At 33.3% G+C, this 25,098-nt stretch overlaps 1 protein-coding gene across 1 annotated transcript; it reads left to right on the top strand.

Moving 5' to 3' along the window:
- The first annotated feature begins 1,202 nt into the window (after positions 1-1,202).
- LOC111511184 (N-acetylneuraminate lyase) lies at positions 1,203-21,875 on the top strand. Its single transcript, XM_023167196.2, is given in 8 exon segments — positions 1,203-1,359; positions 1,416-1,474; positions 5,596-5,666; positions 6,705-7,019; positions 11,446-11,568; positions 11,571-11,590; positions 12,725-12,896; positions 21,649-21,875. Coding segments are annotated over 8 exon segments (906 nt in total). The 5' UTR covers positions 1,203-1,356; the 3' UTR covers positions 21,792-21,875.
- Positions 21,876-25,098: the final 3,223 nt, after the last annotated feature.

The following is a 25,098-nucleotide window of genomic DNA, read 5'->3' as shown; positions in this document are numbered from 1 at the left end:
AATAGCCATAAATAGCCATAGAAATCTTGTTTTTTTGGAAAGCGAAAACCCTTTTTTCTCAAAAATGTATCTCTCCTTAAATATACCCGTTTCAATTTGAACAAGACTCCTATGGCTGGGATAAAATTAAATAAGCGACTAAATATCATTACGTACTGACATCGATGGCATGATTAGATTTAATCAATGCGTGAAATAAAGTTGTATATTTATGAAGTAGTTCAGTGCTTCATTTTGAAATGTTATCCAGATTGGTGCTGAAAAGCCAATAATGCAAGTGATGACAAGGATATAAGTGAAATTTCATATTGTGTAGCAGTCTTGTGAATGATATCTTATTCAATTTCATAACGGATGTTTGAAGTACAAACTAAATAGTAAAAAGTGCTTTTTATAATTCAATGTTCATATGAAAGAAGTTGTTTCGAAGGTATTTTTTTCTTTTGTAGTTGGAATTAAATCAAATGAGCGAATTAATGTCATTACGTAATGTCACTGATACGAGTAGATTCAACTCATTCCTCATTCCTGACATAAAGTCGTAAGTGTCTCTTAACAAAACATCGATATTCGTCATTGAGGATGACAGTATTCCATGTAAGTGAAACATTACCTCTTCTATATACTACATTGTGTAGCAATCCTGTTAATGATATCTGATTCAATTCCATAATTCCATGTTTGGAGTGAAAACTGAATAGGAAAATCTATTTTTGTATAATTCGATGTTTATATAAAAGAAGTTGTTTCAAAAGTATATTTTATTTTATGTTATTCAATGTTTATATGAAAGTAGTTGTTGCGAGAGGGTTTTTTCCACTTTGCGTCTGAAAGTTACTTCTTTGCATGATCTACACATTATTGTGAAGAGTTTATTTCGAAATTAATTGCGTTCTTTCTTTGGAATATTCCAAAATTTTCTGTATGAAGATGTAGAGTAGATAGACAAAAACATTCTTTATATTTTGACAAAAAAATCATCGGTCAGTTGAACATACAATTTGTAGCCTCTGGTATAGCCAACGTCATTCAATAAAGGAATAAAGAAAGAGTTCGCCCAGACTGCCTTCCTGTGGTTACGCTTATGACAAAATTGATAATAAAATTAGTTTTCCAAATTCGAAGGTTTCGGTATTTTGTATGAGAATAATGTTATCATATCAGTGTATATACTTTGATTATACTCAACTCATTATTAGATAATAATACTTTAAATATGCCTTATTATGAAATAACAAAATGCTTATCAGCTGAATGTCAAATTCTGTGAGTGAGAGTCATATGTTTTACATCTGAAAACGTAGAACAAGTTCAGTGAGGATCAAGGTTTCATTGAAATTGCACACTATAAAGACCATGGTACGTATAACAAAATGAAATGACTTGTTGATTTTTTTAAAATGTTTTGTTAACAGGTTATCCTAAAATACAGAGGACTTTGTGCACCTGTGTTCACCGTTTTCAGAAATGATATGTGAGTTGCAAATATTTAAAATTTCAGTACGTCGCGTCGCTATTCACTCGACAGAAATAGAAGTCGTATGGGTAATAGCTAAAATAACATTTATCTTCAGTACACATATATGAATAAAAGCAATCAAATATTTCTGAGATTTTTGGAATATTAGTGACAAACTTGAGATAGATTAGCTACGAATTGAATTTTTCACATGAAATTTCAGTTTTTCAAAGGAACAACTTTATAATTACTCGGTTGAAAGTTATCACACTCTACTCTCAATATATACAATACTCTATTTTCCATTATTTTTGATATGTGAAAATGACAAAATAGGTGGTAAAAATGTGTCATATTATTGATTTGTAGTCATGTTATTGACTTTGGTATATAGCGATGACTAATAAAGTACTTGTTCCAGATGGAAATCTCATCTTCATAAAGTTTTTTTTCTACTACTTAGGAGCCGTCTGACTTGTATAGGTACTAGATCGACATTATTAAGTCAAATACAGCTGCTGGACTAAGTCATGGCCGGTCACTGCTTTTTATATATCTATAAGAACCCAAATATCATTTTGATATCCATATATTGTTTACTTCTTAAGCCGAACTACGTAAAATTCCAAACAAAAGTTGCTATTCCTTTTTTCCTAATATTTTCTTTGTCATACACCGACCCAAACTTTACGCATTTTTTAACAGAAAATCTCAGATATATTATCAGAGAATGAATACATATAATAGAAATATATTTAAACACGGAAATGAATGTGCTTTCAACTCCTAGACAAATTGTACGTCAATGGCAGTGCATTGGTCCCAAACTTTGGAAATATATAATTTTTTTCTGTGACGGGAAAAAAGTTTGACATTTTATCTCTGATGACAGGTAACAAAATGTCACTTTTTATAACTTCGGGCTTCGACTGATCCTCAGCATATAGCGGGCTTGTCACATGCGTAGGGGTATGATGGGGACGCTAAGGGAAAACAATAAAAAACTACAGTAAAAATCAACATATTCTTTTCATTTATTAATCGCACTTTAGTTTCTTAATCAACTACAATTTGGCATAGTCCTTGGATAATAATGTTATCACAAATTTATGATAATTATTATTATTGAAGAGTCCATAAAAAGCCCGTCTTGTCCCGTATGTGGGGTATGATGGGGAATGATAAATGGGGCATGATGGGGTTAAGGGGGCAAGATGGGTTTCTTATTCATCTTCACAGAACATGCATATGAGTTCTTCTTCTAAGTTTTCATGATCCACCCCCGCACATGCAGTATGAGCCCATCGCTCACAGAGTTGACATTTTACCCTGTACGCTATTCCTTACCTGTTTCTGAAGTTGTTGAAAAACACAAAATATTACATCAATTATGCACTTTTACAATAATTTGGTTGTAAACAAAGAACGCACGCACTTTCGCCGACTGTCATGGCCGCACTGAGTATTGTTTGAAAGCGACTTCTGATTGGCTAAACCGCCACCTCGCAGAAGCGTTTAGTTTTTGGTATGTGTGCGTGACCATCATGCCCCTAGTTCCCCTGAAGGTAAAAATTTATTTTTAGAATACTTTCTTATATAAAAGTTACATTTTTTGTGTGACGGAAAAAAAGGTTGACATTTTATCTCTAATGACAGGTAACAAATATCACTTTTTATGAAATTACTTTTTTCCCCGTGAAAAAGTGAGTATTTTATATATATATATATATATATATATATATATATATATATATATATATATATATATATATATATATATATATATATATATATATATATATATAGATATATATATATATATATATATATATATATATATATATATGTATATATATATATTATATATATATATATATATATATATATATATATATATATATATATATATATACATATATAATTTTCCAGCAGCTCTATATATATATATATATATTTATTTATATATATAAAATCTAGAAAGGTTAATGCAGTCAAGCTGCTGGAAAATAATTCCATGAAAATCATGGAATATATATATATATATATATATATATATATATATATATATATATATATATATATATATGTATATATAGAAATTTCATTTTTCAATAATAAATCGTCGTTTTTCCCGTCACAGAAAAAATTGTGTATTGTACACGGGAAAAAATATTAGATTTTAGGTTTCGGTTTTTTGTCTTCCGACGCGAAGCGGGCAAGCGAGCGAGCGAAGCGAGCTGAAATCTAATACTTTTTTCCCTTGTATAATAAATGATTATTCATGCCTCTATGAAATCAAATTAGTTCAGGTGATTAGGACAGAATAATAACAAAATGTTTGTCAATATTTAGCGTAGTGTTAGCCGGGGAAGTAGTTGTTTTCCGTCAGGCATTTACTAGAACCTACTGTGTAAGTAGTTGGGAGGGATGAATATTTCGAAATTTCATTTGGAAATATTCAAATTGAAAACGGAAGATTAGTTTTTTAAAAAAAAAGAGTTATTTGGCATTCTACTTCTGTATTATTGAAATAAAAACTTAAATTACAATACTAATTAAACTATAGTATACTTTACTATATTATAGCCGTTACTACGTGGTAGGAGAACATAATGAAAAATGAGAAATAAAACTTCCAATGTGTTTATATCACTAGTATTTGTAACAAACGTTACTGCAGTTTCGTCCTATGTATTTTCAAAGTTTATTCGCGAGGGTTTATCGAGGCTCACACTTCAGACCACGGTATATTTTTCTCAATCTAGTGAGGTCCTGATTGACGGTCAATCTGCGACTACCTTCCACAAATATGTGGCTTGGGAAGTAGGTCTCCTGTGACGCATTTCAGGGAGACACACTTTCATGGTTGCGGGGTACTAACTTCATCCACCAGCCGGGAAAAGCTCTGCTGATCCTCTCAGGTAGTCTGTAACCATCCACGGTGGAATATACAGCTCCGGAATGATAACTTACCGAGGTTGTCGGATGTTCAAAGTGCAAAACTCCTATTCCGAAGGTAATGATGATCCGTATGTCAGCTGAATACTTCATATTCAGCCATTCAGGTCTTTTCCACCGCTGGTTTGGGCGAATCATCGTTTGAGCGTGAGCATTTGCGGGACTTGGTCAGGAAGAGATTGTTTTTTTTCTGATGCATATTCTGCATCTCCTGACGTCCATCTCTTCTGAAGACTCAGGTTCGGATTTTTGGTTACTTCACGGTTCATAAGGGGTCCTACGGGTAGCTAGAGAAAGAAAGACTATTGCGGCAGAGTCTCGCATTACCGTGTCAAGATTTTCTATGATGAGGTGGCGCCCAGTATCCTGAATGCAAGAAAAAAATCTCAACATCGAGTTGTGATTTCGGAACAGAATTTAATATGATAATGGGATATATTTATGCATTGGAAATTATTGAAATGAACATCATGGGTCGATTATTCGAAGAAGATGATTCTGCTGCTTTAGTTCATTTTGATAAATTGGTGGTGTTCGCCAGAATGAATTAAAAACAGTTCTTTCAACTCGAGGCCTATTCGGTAAACAAAAAACCAACTTCTTTCTAACAAACTGTTATCAAATGTTAGTGGACAAATCAATGATCGAGCAAGCGAATGTTCGTACAATGTTCGTACAATAAATGCGGTAGGAGATGACATTTCGTACACATTAAATTAATTCCTAGTGTTATGTAGATGACTGCATGCTACGACAGCAAGTATTTACCTATTTTCTACCTGGAATTTTTATGTGAAAGAGTAAACAAATGGTTTTGCCGCTGTTCATAGATCTCACGAACATGAGATGAATCAACAGCGACAAAGGTATCATTCTGAAAAGACCGTTATCTAGTCTCTTATCTAAAAAAACAGGTGAATATCAGATAGTATATTCAAGATGCTAACTTGGTCAACGAATACACGTGGAGAGTCAGTATTTCTGTTCTGGCGTGTGGAAATTATTTTCAACAGAACAACCTCATCATTTGTTGATAGATTTTGAAAATGCCATAAATGGAAATTTAGAAAAATTTGTGAATTACAGTTTGCTGATTGTTGATATAGATAGATGTATTCGGTATTTGTTCAATTTGAATAAAGATGTTATCTAATTTGTTTTTTTGCACGTTTCTACAGGACAGTTGATGTAGGTGTAATTCCAAAATATGCGAAATTCCTCTCTGACTGTGGAGTTGATGGAGTTCTGGGTGAGTACTTGAATATAAAATATATATGTTTGAAATATGTTTTTCCGTTAACCAGCTGTCGCACCCCTACGAACGACAACCCTCAGAAGTAGAAACTTGTGCGAGCTAAGGACTAACGAGGTCTTACCTTTTAATGTGTGATTCTTAACACTGGTTAGAAGATAGCAAGTGAAAATCGATCGTTCAGTCTGCAGCTTGAACCACCGACTAACACAGCGGTCGATTGATTGAGTGAACAATGCACCCACGTATAACCGACCGGTTATTGATAACTATTGATTTCATGGATATTCGTAGTCACTGGATACATTTTTTGTGTATAAACGGTTAAACTGTGAATCTGAAGATATCAATTTTCCCACCCCAGAACAAAAATCTTGTCTTTCTACGCGCGTTTCGCGAATCAAGTTAGCATCATCAGGAGAATAATAATAATAATGATAATAATAATAATATCGTCTTTATTATCTTCTAATACATTCAAATCAATTTATTCATGTACAGTTCATTTATTATAAGAAGATAAAAGGCGAAGTTCAATTTACATGATGACAAGTCATCATTTAATTGCTCATGATGCTAGTTTGATTATCGAAACGCGCTTCGAGAGACAGTTTTTGGTGCTGGTGTGGTAAACGTGTTTTCTTCATATCCATTTCTCACCATAGGTACCAATTCTACCTATTAAGCTAAACTCTGGTGAACTGAAAGAAAATTTCCCACAGGATGAAAATCGCTTACAAGGTTTCTAAAATGTCGAAACAATTTAAGTGTTGTCTTAGAAACATCAAATTATACTGTCATATGTTATTCAATATTCGATTCGTCATGGTATAAATTTTGAATCAATATCCAACTCCGTTTCATGAACTACACATCTTAGTGAATATTTTATTTTGAAATTGATTGTTTTTTCCTTTCTTTTTTGTGTTAACATGGAGAAGTAGAAATCCAAAACCTTTCTTTCCCAAAAATGAACCTCTCCCAAAAATACACCCCTTTCAACTTGATTGATGATTTCTGAAACTTTTTTTTCAGTACATGGAACATCTGGAGAAGGCATGTCAATGACAGTTTCAGAACGGAAATCAATTGTCGAAGAATGGGCAAAAGCTGTGAAATCTACCAAGCAACACCTGATGGTCCAGGTTGGTGGATGTCCACTACCAGATATTTTGGATTTGGCAAAACACGCCGAGCATATCGGAGCTGATTCAATCCTTTGTCTTCCTGAACTGTATTTCAAACCATCTACAGCAAAACAACTTATAAGTTACTTGAAAGTTGTAGGAGAAGCTGCACCGAAAACTCCTCTTTTGTATTATCACATACCTGCCTGGACAGGAGTGAATAGTGAGTAATGCTGAATAGCATGAATTTCACTAGTTCGGACTTCCATTGTCTACTATATAAAATGATTTGAAATCCCTGAAACAAGTAAAAAAGAAGAATAATTAAAAAAGAATAGTTGAAAATAACAATTATATTAAGCAACAATAAACCTGAAATAAAATGATAGTGAAATAACCTACAAGTAAAAATATAATAATTGAATAAATAAAAATTAAAGGAATGAAAAAAGAAAATAACAAAAAATAAAAAGTGTGGAGATTCCAAGTCACGTTAGTTCACGACGTTTCGATTGTTGGTATCTACAATCGTCTTCGGGTGATGACTGGACTGATTCCTCCGAGAGATGACTATTTTATAGGTCGTTGAAATACTTTCACTTTCTCTACTTTCCATTTTCCGCTTCACTGAGTCCGTGAGAGATGACCGTTTTGGCGGGAGTTGGTCATTTTTCGTTTGATGATGGGTTTCCATATGTTTCGTATATCTACGCTGGCCTGGCTGAATACGTTGTTGGACAACATGTATGCGGCTTCCTTAAATTTTCTCCTGAACCAATGTTCCTCTCTGTGCAAGATCTCAGCTTGGGACCACTCGATGTTGTGTTGATGGGTCCAAACATGGTCTGCTATTCCTGATTTGCTGGTTTCTCCTCGCTGTGTGTGCTTCTTGTGCTTGGCAATGCGAACATTCAAAGGCCTCTTAGTTTCACCAATATAGGATTCTCCGCACTCACAGGGTATCCGGTAAATGCAATTCTTGGAATCGCAGTCCGCGTTTGGAGCCTGGTTTTCGTGAGGTTGCTACGGATAGTGTTACCGGATCTGAAATAGGTTCTAATGTAGTACTTGGAACCAATTCTTCTTATCCTCTCCGATAATCCTCTGATGTAGGGAAGTGCAAGCACTGGTTGTGACGGCTTCTCTTCCTTGCGAGGCTCCTGCTGTCTTTTAGCCAAAGTCTTTTCTACCATCGCTTTGGAGTATCCATTCCGCTGAAGATCATTTTTGATGATGTCTAGTTCCTTCTCGAGACCTTCCTTTGTATTACAGAGCCCAAAAGCACGGTCTAATAGAGTCTTGATGATTCCTCTTTTTGTCGATTGATGGTGGTTGGATTCGTGGTTCAGATACTGTCCCGTATGAGTGGGTTTTCGGTATACAGATGTTTCCCACTTAGTGTCGGTCCTTTTCACCAAAACGTCTAAGAATGGCAATTCATTGTGGATTTCCTTCTCCATTGTGAAAGTGATGGAAGGTCTCACGCTGTTGATGTGTTTCATAAAGGCATTCTTCTACGAAGATAATCTGTATCTTCCTTTTATTTTTGATTTTTGCCAAAAAAAGTATATTTTTTTACCAAGGTAACCTAGTCAGTAACCAGAATTAGTGCAGAAGGCGATTAGAGCAAAGGGAGAGCATAAAGTGAATTGTCGAAAAAATCAAGGGAGATATTTAGAATCATTTATATCAATCAATCAATATCATGCTTTATTGTCCAAGAAATCCTTATTGACGAAGCTAGTGAAACTAGCAGTGAAACTATCAAAATAATGATATATATTGAACAATCATCATAGGGTTAAAAAATGCACATATACTAATAATATAATAATATACTGGAATCAATGAAGTCGCCCCGGAGCGCCAATTAATTTTTATTGTTGTTTTTATTTTTATCGTTGTATTATAATATCACTAAATATACAGGGACAATCACCGACATAAATAAAACAATATATAAAAAAAATACAGATAATAAATGAATAAATCATTGCAGATATGTGAGCATCTGAAATACCTTAGTATTTTAGGCAAAATACATAATCGGAATATTCCTTTAAGTTATAGTAGACTTTTTGCAGAAGTACTTCTTCAACTAATTTTCTGAATTTTTTAAAATTTGCTATTGCCCTATAGCACATTGGAGGGTGGTTGTATATTATCTTGCTGTCATATATCAAAGAAAATTTTGTAATTGCTGATTTTGGGATTGGCAAGGGCAATTCCTCTCGTGTGGTAACGTCTGTCATTATTTGCTGCTGAGTTGGAGTATTTTTTGTGAATTAGGTAAATGGTTTCTAGAAGGAATAAACAAGGTACAGTAAGAATTTTCTGACTGATAAAAAGTGGTTTGCAGTGGTCTTGTGAGTTTGCCCTACATATGTATCTGACATTCCTTTTTTGTAGAACGAATACTGAATTCAGTAGTTGCTGACTAGAAAAGCCCCAAAAGGTAATTGCATATCTCAAGTACGATTCTATCAAGGAAAAAATACACAGTTCTGGCTGAAGATATATTGAGTTCGTTAGAAACAACTCGAACTGCATAGCAGCCATATGCTATTTTTTGCATAAATTTATTATATGCTCATCAAATTTTAATTTATCATTTATAAATGCACCTAAAAATTTTGTGTGAGTTTGTTAACTATAGCGTGATTTTCTATAAGTAAGTCATCAAAATTGAGTTTGAAGTAAACTATGTTTTATTTGTGTTGAAATAAAAGGAGTTTGATTCGCACCACTGTTTAACCCTATAGAGATCCAGAATTATGATGTCTTGAAATTATCTTCATTTGTCCCATGCCAAACGATCGTGGTGTAATCCGCAAAAATGTGAACTTTCCTTCAATGTCAATGGTTACCAGATCATTCAGATAAAGCAGAAAAAGGATAGAACCCAGAACCGAACCTTGAGGTACACGTGATGTGTTATTCTCCACCCATACCAAGTGTATTGAATACACCCGTGTTGCAGTACTTCCACAGCCAGTTAGAAAAAGTATATTTCAGCATTGGTTTGAACGATCCAAAGAAATAAACAGATCACTCTCTGTATTGAACATAGGCAATTCTCCCTGTAGAGGATAGAGCTGATGTGATCATGTTGAAACGTAATGGTGTTTGGAAAAGTACCTAAGTTGGCAACTGAAATATGTTCAAAATAAAATATATTTTCAAGTCTGCCGCAGATACTTCAATTTTATATTATGTTATTTCATCGATGAAGGTTATCAATGAGTTCATTCGGAACTGTTTTTTGTCTTTTTGCTAACGCGGGCGATGAAGTATAGTACCTATATTATGTATTCAGCAAGCGATAAAAACCCACACAATATTGAATTAGTGTGGTTGAGCCAATGTTATTAATTATATTTTTTGTTGCTGCAACTGGAAGGGAGCTGGTTGGTTCTTAAAATAAAAGACCTACAACCGATATATTCGAGATGGCCAAAGACAAGGCAATATGATCTAAACCGAGGATTTGATATCTTATGACGACTTCAATATCATCGAACACTTTGAATGGTAAAAAATAAAACCATAATGAGAGTATACTAAGTACCTCTAGAGGCAAGGCTGAATTTTAAACCACTTTATTCTCAAAATAAAGATGTCCCTCCGCTGACAGTTCGGAAGATGGGCTTCTGTTTCAAAAAACTTGTACACTAGTCATAGTTGTTCATAAGTTGCCCGTACTCAATATTTCTATTTAAGTATTATAGTTATCAACTGATCTGCAACAAAGTATATAGCCTGCATTGATAATTTTTCCTCAAGTAAATAAGTGAGGTTAATGTGAAATATCGTCAAATTTGTGTTTTGAGTTAGTATAAGGTTACGAGGTTAGTTTCAACTGTAAAAACCTTATTTTGATCAATTGTTTGACGAAGAAAGATGGAAGCTATCTACAGTTGTACATCATGGTCATGGACATTTTCAGATGATCTTGTCTACTGATTAAGACGCGGTCATCGGGCAGTAAGAATATTCATCCACAATGGTTGTACCACCGGGAATGGAGAATAGTTGATTTGCGAATATTTCGAATCTTCTGCCTAGTCCGTAGAGACTTAAGTTATTTGGTAAAGTACAGATACCAACTGACACTCATCAAAGAAATGGTCCCAAAAAACCGTTCATTTTTATTTAAAATGACCATTGGCTGATGGTATCATTCCTGAAAATATTTTATTTCAGCTGAATCACCAAATCAATAACAAAATAAGAATATTTTGGTTCTTAGCAAAATTTGATTCTGCTTCTTTATTCAAATAACGCTGATGATTTACAGCAGTGATCTTTCATGATTAAGTTGAATACGTTTTTCACATTAGAACACATTAATTGGTTTGTAAATCATCTTTGAAACATTTGCCTGGGTTTTTCTCTCTAATAATTTGTCAATATTTGATCCAACCACAATCGACCGAGAAAGCTCTACAAACACTCAACTCCTTAATAAACGTAATAAGAGAAAAATACAGTTTGAAAATTATCTTCAACCATCTGATAAATCTGGTTTTGAAAGTATGCTGAAATTATTGAATGAAAAATCATGTATTTTATTTTTCTTGATCTATTATTTTTTAAGATGAAGCTGTTTGAGAGTAAACAGAATTGTTTGTGAATATTATATTTTTCAGTAAATATGGCACAATTTATGAATGAAGCAGCCAAAGAACTTCCCACGTTTCAAGGAATCAAATACACTTCTAATGATTTGGATGGAGGTGCCGCTGCTCTGAAAGCAAATGATGGAAAATATGCTGTTTTCTTGGAGCAGATACGGTGAGTGGAATTAGTGATAGTGATTGAAATAGAAAAAATGTATTATTAATTATATAATTTTTTACGGATTTTGATGATGTAATATAACAAAAGGTAACACTGGAACCCCTGGCAGAAAAAAATCAAAGCAAGCATTTTTTCCAATCACCAGAAATGCAATATTCTTCTCGACGCGCGTTGGGGTCTTCAGGAGCCAGTTTTTCTTCATATTCTAAGACGCCAACTTTGTCGGTGAAACGCGCGTCGAATAGAGTATTGCATTTCTGGTGATTGGGAAAAGTGCTTGTTTTGGGTGTAAAATAATATATATTTTTTCTTCACATATAGTCAGTGGGCATACTTGAGGACTGGCTATAAATCAAATCATCTAAAAGAACAATTCGGTCATGGGCAGATGGTGCAATGACAAACCTGTTGTTTGTTGTCCGCTTCAGCCTAGTTCGAGGAATGATACTCTGAAGGAATTCGATTTTCAATTATCGGAAATCATCGACTTTATGTTGATGATAGACACTACCTTGCACTGACGAGTGCCAAACAGCCCGAAACCGGTCTGCAAGTGTGTTCCAATAATTGAAAATCTATTGCGGCAATAACATATGCAGGAATAATTTCAGTGCAGAATCCTGCACTGACACCTGTCGGATATAATCCAACGCCCTTCGTGGTATTAGCCAGGAGAGTAGTTATTTTCTGATACGTGTCAGTCCATTAACCTACATTCTAGGGAGTGGAGACTGGCCTGAACGAAGTGTTCTTTTAGATGATTTGTTTTATATTTTTTTCTTCTGTTCGATCATTTTTATAATATATAACAAAACTAATAGAAATTATGAAATTATGAAACAACAACAACAAAATTCAATTGGCATTTGTTTATTGAAACTTCAATCTTTAAATCGTAGATTGAATTGAAAGGTCACCAATAATCAATAACCAACCTATAACGATTCCATCTTGCTTAATTGAATATTCAAATAATGTGATTCGCCGAAAAATAATGGGCTATTTTATTTGGATCATTTGTTGTATATACGGAATTTGAAAAACATTTTTTCATTTACTTGTATTATTTTCTTTTGTCTTACATATTTTGATGAACTCTAGTTAGAATTTTTATAATTTCATTTCCAGTTGGTAGCAGGGGCAGCTGTTATGGGATTTGACTCTATTATTGCAACTACACTGAACTTTATTCCACAACTTGCATCTAATATAATGAAGGCAGTGAACGAGTCAAGAATTGATGAAGCTCGAAAATTACAAAATAAATTATCTGCTGCCTGTGCTGTTATCACGAAAGATGGTGAGTTCACTTTATAAGTTTCAATAATAATTTGTATTATTTCAAGGATATACTTTGACTTCAATATTTATGAGGACGCTGGTTGCTAGCCATCTAAAGATACGAAGATGTTTAGCCTTGGTTCTATTGTAGCTTCACAGAGTGTTCCAACGAAAATATTTCACCTAGTTTTTCACTTTTCAGTGGAATTTAACAAAACCTTGTGGGAAACATTCGAAACGCATTTTAAAGGAAGAACGACATTCCGCGTAATTTAACATTCAACTCTTAGCAAAGTTACCGCAAAATTGCCTAACTAACGATACTGTTACGTTTTTCCCCGTGGGTTGTCCAATAATTGACTACATTGAATAATAAAACTTAACTTCATTTCAGTTTAAATATAACAAACAATCCAACTAAAACTTCAACTATAATTCGAATGTCTATCGCCTTACTGACTGGATCACTTCGCGTACCCCACTGTAACGTATGCGTAATCGAATGCGCTAGAAAATTCAGTCGAAACTCCGTTGAAATCGGTAGCATTATTCTCGCTGCTTCTAGAGCGACAGGGAACATTGTACATTCGCGCTCTCTTAGCTACGTCACATTTGGTTAATGGTTACCAGTGGCGGCCGGCGTTGTTTTCTTTCGGGCATGATTTATAATAATACGTACTTGTTGAATTTCATTTCGACAATTAACTCGAATGCGGGGTTGAGAGCTGAAATCACTATGATTTTGAAATCAATGAAATAAGATCGTAACATTTAGTTATTGCCATAACATATAATTACTTTGTTTTTGAGTAAGTTTTTCATTGCTTGATGTCTAATGTTTGTCAGTTATTCAAGGATATTTCTTTGGAAAGGAATAAACAGTTGAATTAATTTGTATTGATATTTGTTGGGACGTTGGGTTAACAAATTCTGAAAATATGACCCATTTACTTCCTATAATAATGCAGATTGTGTACACTGTGATTGTGTGCTGAAAAAATAGTCCCATAGTCAATGGGGACTCAAAATCATCTAATCGAAATCATGTAAATAAGCGAAATCATCAGTTAATACGAATTAGATTGGCACAGAAATCAAAGAAATATCCAATAAAATCAGTCATAGACATTAGTGATTATAATCGTTAGTAATAGAAAATAGTTATTTGAATAATCCGGGCCTTCCAAAGGTTAATTAAGGTAAGTGACCCTAAATCAGACAGTGTCCCCAAATTAGACACTTTCGCTGTGATTTGCATTTACTACAGAAACTGTAATTCTAAACTGCCTTAATTCTTGCAAAGCGTCATCTAGGAATATTCAGAGAAAGTTTAGTTTTACAGAAAACGTTATTACCCAAATTCTCCATATTTGATATAATCTTAAAGTGTCTGTGGTTTGACTCATCGAAACAAGCATTCGATAGTGATTGATTTCATATAAGGTAAGTAACAAAAGGACACGTCTTTGAAAAATCGTTAAATTGAGAATTTTAATTAGATTATTTAAACGAATTTATATTCTTATTTCAAAGGAAGGAAATTATCCATGTCACATGTTTTTGTTGAGATGGATTCCTATTTATTCGAAAATCTGAAGGTGTCGAATTTTGCTACATCAAAATGAGCCATTTTCCTAATTTCGTCACCCAAGTGTGGAATATATGTACCCAAGAAATCATTAGGAAATATTCCATCCTTTTCAAGATCATATTTCGAAAAATTAGATATCCAATGCATCAATTGTTATTTTATGATTCACATGTGGTCATAAATTCGACACGGGTGTCGAAGTTATGGACACTCTGAACTTGATTTCGACATCCATTGAAAGCTCTTGCTTTACCATTTGTTTATAATAGAATGTCAAAGAAAATTATGCCGGGAGAAAAGAAATATTGCAAATACTCCAAGGAAAATATAAAAAATGCCCTTGAAGGAATTAAACATGGGGAGTCATGCCCAACAGCTGCCAAAAAATACAGTGTTTCCAGAACAACTCTTATAGGACACAATCGGGAAAGTACCCAGTAGACTGCAAAAGTGGTGTTGGAACTATACTTACATAAAATGAAGAAGGTCTTTGATCGAAATGAATCATTAATATGGCAAGTATGGGCTTTCCGACAGTGTAGCCATTTTGGTTGATAAATTGAAACGGGACAGTAATTTCCATTATGGGCGACTAGGACGTCGATAGTATGAGGGGTTTCTAAAAAGTTACCCTGAAATCAACCAACGTACGAGTCAAAATATTTGTGCATCTCGAGCTGCGGTGACTCAAACCAAAATCAAAAGTTGTTTTGGAGAAATTCAGGACTATTTTCATGATGAGGGCATTGATATTACTGACCCAGAAAGAATATTCAACTCTGACAAGTCAGCTTTTTTTCTGTCTCCGAAGGGCAGCAACGTGTTGGTTCCAAAAGGATGCAATACTGTTTATGATCGATCTGGTAAAGACAAGGAATGTCTCATTGTTCTCATAACAGGTGAGCTCAAGCAATCGAATCATCTTTTACAAATATTTGTTAACTTGTCAATATCTCAGGAAATGCAGCAGGAAAATTGACACCTACTATGATAATGTATCCTTACGGAACGTATTTCCAAAAATATCATAATGAAGGTTCTAACTGGTTGGGTTATTGGAAAGTCCGAAAGCGGATAGATGATCCCTGAATCATTTTTTGCGTATCTACATCACTAACATATTTCACTCCTGGTTAATCCGTGAACAGATTCAATTCTCAATTCTGCTTTATGTTGATGGCCATAAATCTCACGTAACATCACCACTCAGTGATTTTTGCCGAAAAAAAGGGATAATTCTGATCAGTTTGTTGCCAAACTCAATCCATATTCCTCAACCTCTAGAAGTGGGGCTATTCCGGTCTTCAAAGAATAGCTGGTAGAAAAGGGTGCGGAAGTTCAGAACTGAGGTGAGTCAGAAAGCTTTTAATAGAGAAAAATTTTCCCCAGTTCTAAAAGACGCACTAAATGAATTACATAACATTGAGAGTATATTCTGCAATGCTTTTAGAACTTGTGGACTGCATCCATTCAATGTGATGAATGTTGATTTCGGTAAGATTTTATTAGGAAGCCAACAAGTCAATGGAAGTGATCTAAACACAGTTGACCAGACCATTGTAGCTCATTTGCGATTTTTTTAAAATACAATTGAACCAGATCTTGTTTGTAAATATTATGCACTAAAGGGCATCGAGAGGTCCGAGGATCTTTAAAATAAACAAATTTTTCACACATGTTACAAAATTTTCAAAATGTCAGAATTGGAATTTGGCAACGAGGAGACTAATGTAGTTATAGAAGATGAGCCACAAAATAATCCATTCGAAGTTGTAGATTATGTTGTTATCGAGATAGAAAACGGATTACATTTAGGGGAAGGGAGGGAGAACATGTTGCTATGATATGACGGAAAATATATCTCTAGAACTGGATAATATAACTAAAGATACATTTGTGAAACCAGAAACTGATGAATTGGGTTATCAGTTGATAGAAAGAGGTCAAGAAAAAAAACAGTCAGGAGAAGTTCCCAGCACTATGGAGTGTGAAAGGGCAAGTAAGTTGCAAAATGTCAAAATATAATTCTGAAAGATTTGTATTTGCAGCAAGCGGACCAAAATCACTTAACACCTGAAAACGAAAGTTTATCCGAAAACATAAAAGATAAAGTACCTGACGTGAATGAAGAGGCATCATCAATAGACACCGAGTTAGTTGGATAAAACAACACCTGAAAATACTGACAGAGATGTTACTACTGATAATACAGGGATTAAAAGAAATGAAGATGATCAGGAGTCTGAACTAGCCGATAACAACAATCAAATGAATCTGTAATACCTGAAACCAAAGTAAACGATTATCTTGTGATAACCTATGAACAAGACCTGTACCCAGGCATCATTACAGAAATCGAAAAGAAATCGTAAAAAAAATTGGTACACCGGAGCAAATTGATAAAAGAAAGATTTTTGTAGTCAAAGAACTTGAATTGTTGTTTGAATAGATTCGTATTTTTGAATAGATTCGTATTTTTTCTTATGAATAGTGTGAAACTGATGTCTACTTTTCAACGGAATAAGGTGAGTATGGAGCTTAGTTCTCAATACGTAATATGTCTGAATCAGGTCTTTTGTCTGATTTGGGAACACTGTCGAAAATTGGCTCAAATCTCGTCGAAATTATGGTCAATATGCTCCAATGGCTGTCGAAATTGCATACGATGGTACTATCATCAGAAATATTATTTTTGTGCAATTCGAACATTCTGGAGCTCTCATCGAAGGATATCTATGATACATCGGTATATACTGAAAGCTATGTAAACGTTTTCCATTCAATATTCATTCTGAAGTAATATAATTCCCCCTATCTTTAAATTATCTGAATTAGGGTCATTTACCTTATGTTTCTGCGCGAATTTACTGTAAATTTCGAAATTTTTTCTGATTGAAAGTTTCTCTACAAAATTCAGAACATAAAAAGAAAACAAAATATTTTCTAAATTGAAAGTCACTTCATGTATTTGCCGTTGTGCGACGGAGAAACTTACAATTTATACAAAAAGTTGGTTAGCAAGATATGAAGATTATCATGAAAATCTGAAGTATATCGAAATAAATTGATAGTAAAAAACAAATCAAATGATTATACTCATATCTAATCTTCTAAATTCATCATTTGCCAAATATATTAATATTTTGTCAATATATTGTTGAAATAATCTACAAATTCCAATGAAATGAGTACTGAATAAATTAATGTCATGCTAAATACGGTAGAGTGAATTTCAAAGAGGAAAATGTAGATACCAATATTTTACCAAGAAAATTGATATTTCGAATGATATTTCTTTCAGAATAATTAGCAAATATTTGTTGAAATGTGTTAACAGATTTGAAATCAATGAGAAGAAAAATAAAATAAAAGAAGTGAAGTATTGAAACTTCCAAAAATACTACGACTGAAATATGTTGGTTAAAAAAGGAAATAATAAAAAAAATGAGACGGAATGAGAAATGAGTATAAAGTTCAGAAAATAAATAACATTTGATTTTTCAAGAAAACAAAAGATTTTGCCTTGAAGTGAAAATTAATTAAAATAAAGTTACTTCGTATTCAAATGAGGTGAGATTTAAAGTGTGTTAGAGTATGAAAACGCTTAAAAAAGCAATTGTATATCGAAACATGTGTTGCGGTTTTGTGAACTGTCTAATGGGAATCTCACAATAACGTGTTACTTGAATGAGTTTAGGGGTTTTCATCAGGTATCGAACGTATGTTTAGAGAAACCTTTTTTAACACGACCTAACGAATCACCTTTTAAAGTTTCGTGCCGTAGTTAAAAATCACCCTGTATATTGCATAACCAGCATTTGTTGAAGTGTATAGATAGAAACCAAGGAATAAAAGAACACAGGTCTAGCCTTATGTTATCAATGGCTGAACATATCTTGAATGACAAAGGTTTCCGTATAAATTTTCTTGACAATATAAATTCGAATAAGATTAATACATCTTCAGGCTATCAATCCGATTGGGAGCATGAAAGAATATATTACCATATTGAAAAATAGTTTTCCAGCATTGAATCTACCAATTCCTCTGTAGAATTACTATAAAATAAACTTACCTAAGTATATGAAATGTTTTTTCCACAGAGAAACTTCCACAATAAAGTTAGACGGAATTTTTGTGTGTGTTTTTTACGGTATACCTATCCATCGAACCACTACAACCCCAAATTTTTAGAATATGCTTTCCAATAGAACGAACGTTATTTTTTTGTGGAGGAAATCAGAGTTTTTTATCCACCATTACAATTTTTATATTTCTTCAGATTGTGGTCAAATCATTATTTAATAGTAAAATAGGTATATTTCTAAGGGAGGTTCTCTTTTAACAAAACTTGAGTACTTCTCAACAAAATTTTCACATAAAATTTGATTTTTGAAATTATTTTTGGCATGAGTTCTGAATGACTCCGTATATATCTATTAGTTAGTATTATATGTTTTGAATTACATTTCTGTCGGAATGCAATATGGAAAGCAGTAATATGATTTGATTAAGAAAAAACATAACTTCACTTCCCCACGCTTCACTCGGTATCGTATATATTGGTGAATAATTTAGAAAAACCCAATGCTTCGATATGTGAAATTTTTATACGAATTGTTTCCTCATAACTCCATCTTTTTCCCTCGACGTATATTATTTTCTTAAATCACAACACAACAAAAAAATATTTTTTGAATGTTTCCTACACTAAATTAGTCAATTTCTACTAATTTTGGGGTGATAAAAACGAAAATAACAATGAAAAATTTTTATTAGCTCTTGTTTTTGAGATACACAGTACTTAATCTTAAAGAGTAGTTATACTATACGTGAAAAGTGAAAGTACATAAAACAATATTGTTATGTTTTTTTTAGAATATTTTAAGTACAAAATTAATAAAAAAAACATTATTCTTAGTGTTTTGACAAATAAAAGAAGTTTGTACCACCAAATTTCAATTAAGTCCATCCGATTCATTGTAAGATCGCTGTCGTTTAGCTTGTCTTTTATAAAACACTTCTGGAGCATCCCTACACACAGACCAGCAGTAGTCTGCAAGCATTGCTTCATTCCAACGGCCCTGATATCTCTGTTCCATTAAGGCAATGTCTTGATGGAATCTTTCTCCATGTTCGTCACTCACAGCTCCACAGTTTTGTGGGAAGAAATTAAGATGAGAGTGAAGAAAATGAATTTTTAAGGACATGTTGCATCCAAGTTGGTGGTAAGCTTGAAGAAGCTCTTTAACCAATGCTGTGAAGTTATCATCTCTTTTGTTACCTAAAAACCCATGTACAACCCCCTTAAAGGCTTCCCAGGCTCTTTTTTCATTTCCTGTTAAAATCATGTCAAAAGCAGGATCATTTACGATTTCACGGATTTGAGGCCCAATAAAGATGCCTTCCTTGACTTTAGCATCACTCAACCTGGGAAACTTTGCTCTCAAGTACTTAAAAGCTTGTCCTTCCTGGTCCATGGCCTTCACAAAGTTTTTCATTAGTCCCAACTTAATATGTAATGGGGGAAGGAGAACATCCTTAGGATCTACAAGAGGCTCGTAAACTACATTTTTCTCATTAGGGTTTAGGTCTCGTGTAGGCCAGTTCATTTTTTTATAGTGAGATTTTCTATCCCGACTGTCCCACAGACACAAAAAACAACAGTACTTGGTGAACCCGAATTGCATTCCTAGGAGTATAGCAATGACTTTCAGATCACCACAGATGTGCCACTTGTGTTGTTCATATTTGATTGATTGGAGAAGTGTTTTCATATTTATATACGTTTCCTTCATGTGAACTGCATGACCTATAGGAATAGAGGGTAGCTGATTTCCATTATGCAGAAGTACCTACAGCTTTTAAGCTTAGTTTTGAAGAGTCTATAAACAGTCTCCATTCAGATGGAGTGTGATCCAAATTCAAGCAGTCCATCAAACCATTAACATCAGAACAAACTACGAGGTTTTCTTTTTTCTCAAAAAAAAGGAAGCAAATCTTTTTGACGCTGTCTGTACTGAGATATTTTCACATCATGTTTTAGAAGATTCCACTGTTGTAGTCTTGACCCTAACAGCTCAGCCTTTTCCTTAGACAAGCGAAGATCTCTTATAAGGTCACTCAACTCTGCTTGACTAATTCTGTGCGGATCACTAGACCTATCGCTTACCTCAAAATCAGGGTCATAGGATGTAGAAGGATGGGTTGCTCCTTCTAAACAGTCTTCATCACCTTTCTCTAAAATTTCATAGTTTTGGGGTGGAGAAGGGACTGGCAAATTGTCTGAGTGTGGTACAGGCCGAAGAGCAGATGGGAGATTAGGGTATTTAACCGTTCCTCTTTTCTTCATAGATAAACCTTGCTTAATGGGAGGAGTTAAGCAGAAATAACAGTCGTCTGTATGATTGGTAGGCTCACGCCAAACCATAGGTACTGCAAAAGCCATTGCCCGGTTTTTATTTTTCAGCCACTCTCGCAATATGACGGAACAAGAATTACAACATATATGAGGAGCCCATGATTTATCTTGGTCCCCAACTTTCACACCAAAATAATGTTCATAGGATGTCTTAACGATAGGTGTCATTTTACGTTTCTGAGCCTTAAATGTTATTTCACCACATATATAGCAGAAGCTATCGACAGAATTCACACACTTTCGAGGCATTTAAGATCAGCACTTAAATTAATTTAAAAATCAACTTCACACGATAATTTCAATAGCAACCACGTGCGTACATTTGACAAACTTTATGGTTATGTTTACTACTTAAGAACAGCTGATGAGAGGGGTGTTATGTAAACAAACATGTGTACCAACTGTTGGTGATGAAATATTTCATTTGTTGAAAACTCAATATACATATATATAACATAATGATATTATATTTCGAAAACAAGAGCTAATATATAATTTTTATGGTCACTTTCGGTTTAAACACGTGGAAATATGTTAAAATCATCTAATTTCAACCCCGAAACAAAAACTTTGTTGTGTTGTGAATAGTTAATTTTTGTCAGCTCTTATTATACAATTTTGAAACACACAAGACCTGACCTGACAAATTCAATTTTTTTATCCAAAACATTGGATTCCTTTAAAAATTAACACATTTTTTTTATTTTCGATACTATGTTGAATTATTACAGTTGATATAATTTTGAAAATTTGTTGCAGGTGCATGGGTCCCAACAATGAAAATCGCAATGGGTTTGATAACTTCTATCGACGTAGGTAAAGCTAGACCTCCTCTCGATAATCTGACTGAAGAGCAACAAACTGAAATGAAGAACTCACTGAAAGCTTTATCCATTCTTTGAAGATAGCCTTGAATAATATCGCTGTATATTTATGGACACTGAAAAACAGATTAGATGTCAAATAAAATTCATTTATATAAGTAACATATTTATTTATTTTTGGATTTTCTTTTCATTGATAATTATTTTTACTAATGTTAACAGGAATTTCATTCAATATTTGCTTTTCTTAAATTCTTTTGTACATCTATTTCAGTTTGCATAGCAACAAGTCTATTCATGAATCGAATGATTTACTTAATCCCTTTTATGATATTATTTTCTTTTTCGTTTTATCGAATTCATGGGAATCTCGTTATTTTCAACACTTCACTTGCAAAGCTTGGAAATTCAGTTAGAATTTTCCATGAGTTCACATAAAGAAGCAGAATGTTGAAAATGCGGGTAAAATAATTTAATGAAAAAATTGATTCTTGAATATACCCGTGGACTTGAGGAATTCTTCTTATTTTAACACAGATATGCGAAGATAATAACACCAAGTTGACAAAAAGTATTCGAAGTTCTCTTCTATTAATTCCTTCAGGAAAGAAAATATCTAGAAACTCCATTCGGTTTTATTTTACTTCAGGCTAATGCATAGTATTGAAAGAATATTCGATATAATATAAATTATTATCACAACTCAATACTAAAAGCATTGACAGTTATGTATTAATTTTCTACGTGATTTTCTGTGTGGATTATTAGCCAATTCAATTGGAGTCAGCTGGTAGTTTTGATAATTTTCATTCCTGAGCATTAAATTTGGAAATATAATGATATCGACTATTCTGTTATTTTCTATTATTGCCTCTACACTATTACGCCTTAAGCGAAAAACGAACTCATCGAAAAAACAACTTCGAAACATTACCTCTTCTGTTGTGAATTTCGATGGAAGCTTTTCACTTGTGCCAATGTGAAATTAAAAATAATTTATAGCATATAAGCTTATATTGCTAAAAAAAATATCTACCATTACGTTCATTATATTAGTAGCAAGAAGACAATATTTTTTACTTGCTACTAATATAAAAGGATCAATATAATATTGACAAGATAGAGAGATATACAAAAGACACAACAGTTCAAGAAGATATTACTTAAATAATTTCAAAATACACCTCGCAGTTCAATAAGATTGTGGTTACATAACTCCATTCGTATACATGTTATCAAATGGTAGTGTGACAATGAAGTTATTCATATTGTTTGTGATTGATATGCCAAATGACAAATGAATGTCAAACATTAGGAGAAAAATGTAACCGAAATGTTTGATTTTTGAATTTTCAGTACATTGCATTTACATTTTTGTGATGAATCGAATGGTAACGGAAGCAAAAGAATAAAATTTCAATATATTCCAGAAAGTGGAAAGCAATAAACATCAACATAATTTATGATCTCGTATATGGAAGAAATGAAAAAACATTGAAAAAACACGTCTAGTATCTTCACAACAATAACAAAAATCAATATTTCCCAAACATTACTCTGGAAATGTACAGTGGGACCAGCGACTTTTTGCTTTGATCGAAATAAAAAATAACCAAAATAGTCACACATTGTCCGTCAAATTTTATTTTATTCCCGAAAAAATTCGAGAAGGCTATTTATCAAACCTAAAAACCTCAAAAAGTTTCCTCAATGCAATTTTTGACCGGAATGCATAATTTCAGTTACGTAAGAATATTTTAGATTTTTGACCATTATTCTGGGAACGAAATAAAATTTGTTGAACAATGCGAATCATTTGGATTATTATTTTTTAAATCAATTGAAATGGAAATTGATGTCAAACTTCGAGCACAGCAAATTTTTTAGAAACTGTTACATATCTGTTCAAAATCTGTTTTCCTTCGATCATCTATTGCCCCCTCACAAACGACAACCCTGAGAAGTTGAAATTAGTGCGAGGATTAACAAGCTCTTTATTTTAAAAGTGCGATTCCTTGCTCGGGTATGATGTGGGTTTCACTGGTCACATACTTTATGCGCACTTTGTACCAAGATTGTTGAAATTCTGTATTTGAAATACCACTTCAAATATTGAAATGTTGAGTTAAACTTGAACGAAAATTAAAAAACTCAAAGTTATCAATATGAATCTGGGACTAGTCAAATATTTCAATGAAACAATGCATTACTTTTCCACTTTTGCTTAAATGGTTTTATTTCATTTTCAATCTCCCTATTCAACAACCCATCGAGGTATATTGGTTTTTTCCCAATTTCAAGGTCTTCGATTTTTATACAGTATACACAGTATAAGATTTATTTCAGAATAGAAATTAAAAAAAAAGGAAAAATATTTTTTTGACCAACTGAGTTTTCATTATGATTTTTAAATAATTCAAAACGTAGATAAATAGTGTACTGAATGATTTTCATCACTACTACCTACACACAATTCCCCGATGAGAAAATGCCACGATTATTTTAGAGAAAATAATGCATAAAAAATGGATAGTTTTTTTTTGTATTGCTTTGAAACATGTTAGGCGAAACTAGACTCTTCCCATATACAAAATAGAATAATATGACGTATACTCTTTGAAACGAATTCAAACATCTTGTTCCGATTGACCAACATGGCTTTTTTCCGAACTCCTTATTAGTATTTTTTCTTCATTCGAAGGGAATTTTTGAAGGCATTGAGCAATCTCTGGGTAATCAACCTGAAAGTTCTTATATTAAATGAAGTACTTATAGGCATTTCTTATGGCTGAGTTCACCAAGAATGGCAACTTTTATTGCTTTTAGTTTCACAAGGAAAATACATACTTGTGGAACTTTTGTTGATATTCTACAGTCCTGTACCTTAATCTTTTTGGTTTTGAAAGTAACGAATATGTTATACGCATAATGTATTTCTAAGTCCATGGAAAGTAAATTATTTTCTCGTTCACTATTAAAATATACTCATGAGCCGAGGTGGGAGACTACGAGTTTCACATCGGTATGCAATTCGTTATTTATTATTATATATCTTACTGACTGAAATACTAAATATAAAGGTTACACTTGTTTGTACACGTTAACAAATGTTGGGCAATCAGAAAAAGGCGGTCTGTGATTCATGAACTTGGTTGTGAGGATTACGTCAAAAAATATATTGGTCAAAAAATAAAACTTGTTTCAAAGAGAACACGATACATATTTGATTACGTGGACCCGAGAGCCTGATGTTTGAAAACGTTTTTTTTTGAAAACTTGTGACAATAGAAATTTTGATGTTTTCGAAATTTTATAAATAATACGGTTATTCCATTTAGAAAAGGTGGTATGGTAAAGAGTTGAGTGAAAATGATATATTCTTTGT

Source organism: Leptinotarsa decemlineata, unplaced genomic scaffold (genome assembly GCF_025532065.1).
Source record: "Leptinotarsa decemlineata unplaced genomic scaffold, Ldec_3_MD MMD2_tig00026328_RagTag_RagTag, whole genome shotgun sequence".
In the NCBI taxonomy this organism is placed as follows: domain Eukaryota; kingdom Metazoa; phylum Arthropoda; class Insecta; order Coleoptera; family Chrysomelidae; genus Leptinotarsa; species Leptinotarsa decemlineata.
The sequence above is the reverse complement of the archived record's forward strand: the minus strand, read 5'-3'. Positions and strand labels throughout refer to the sequence as shown.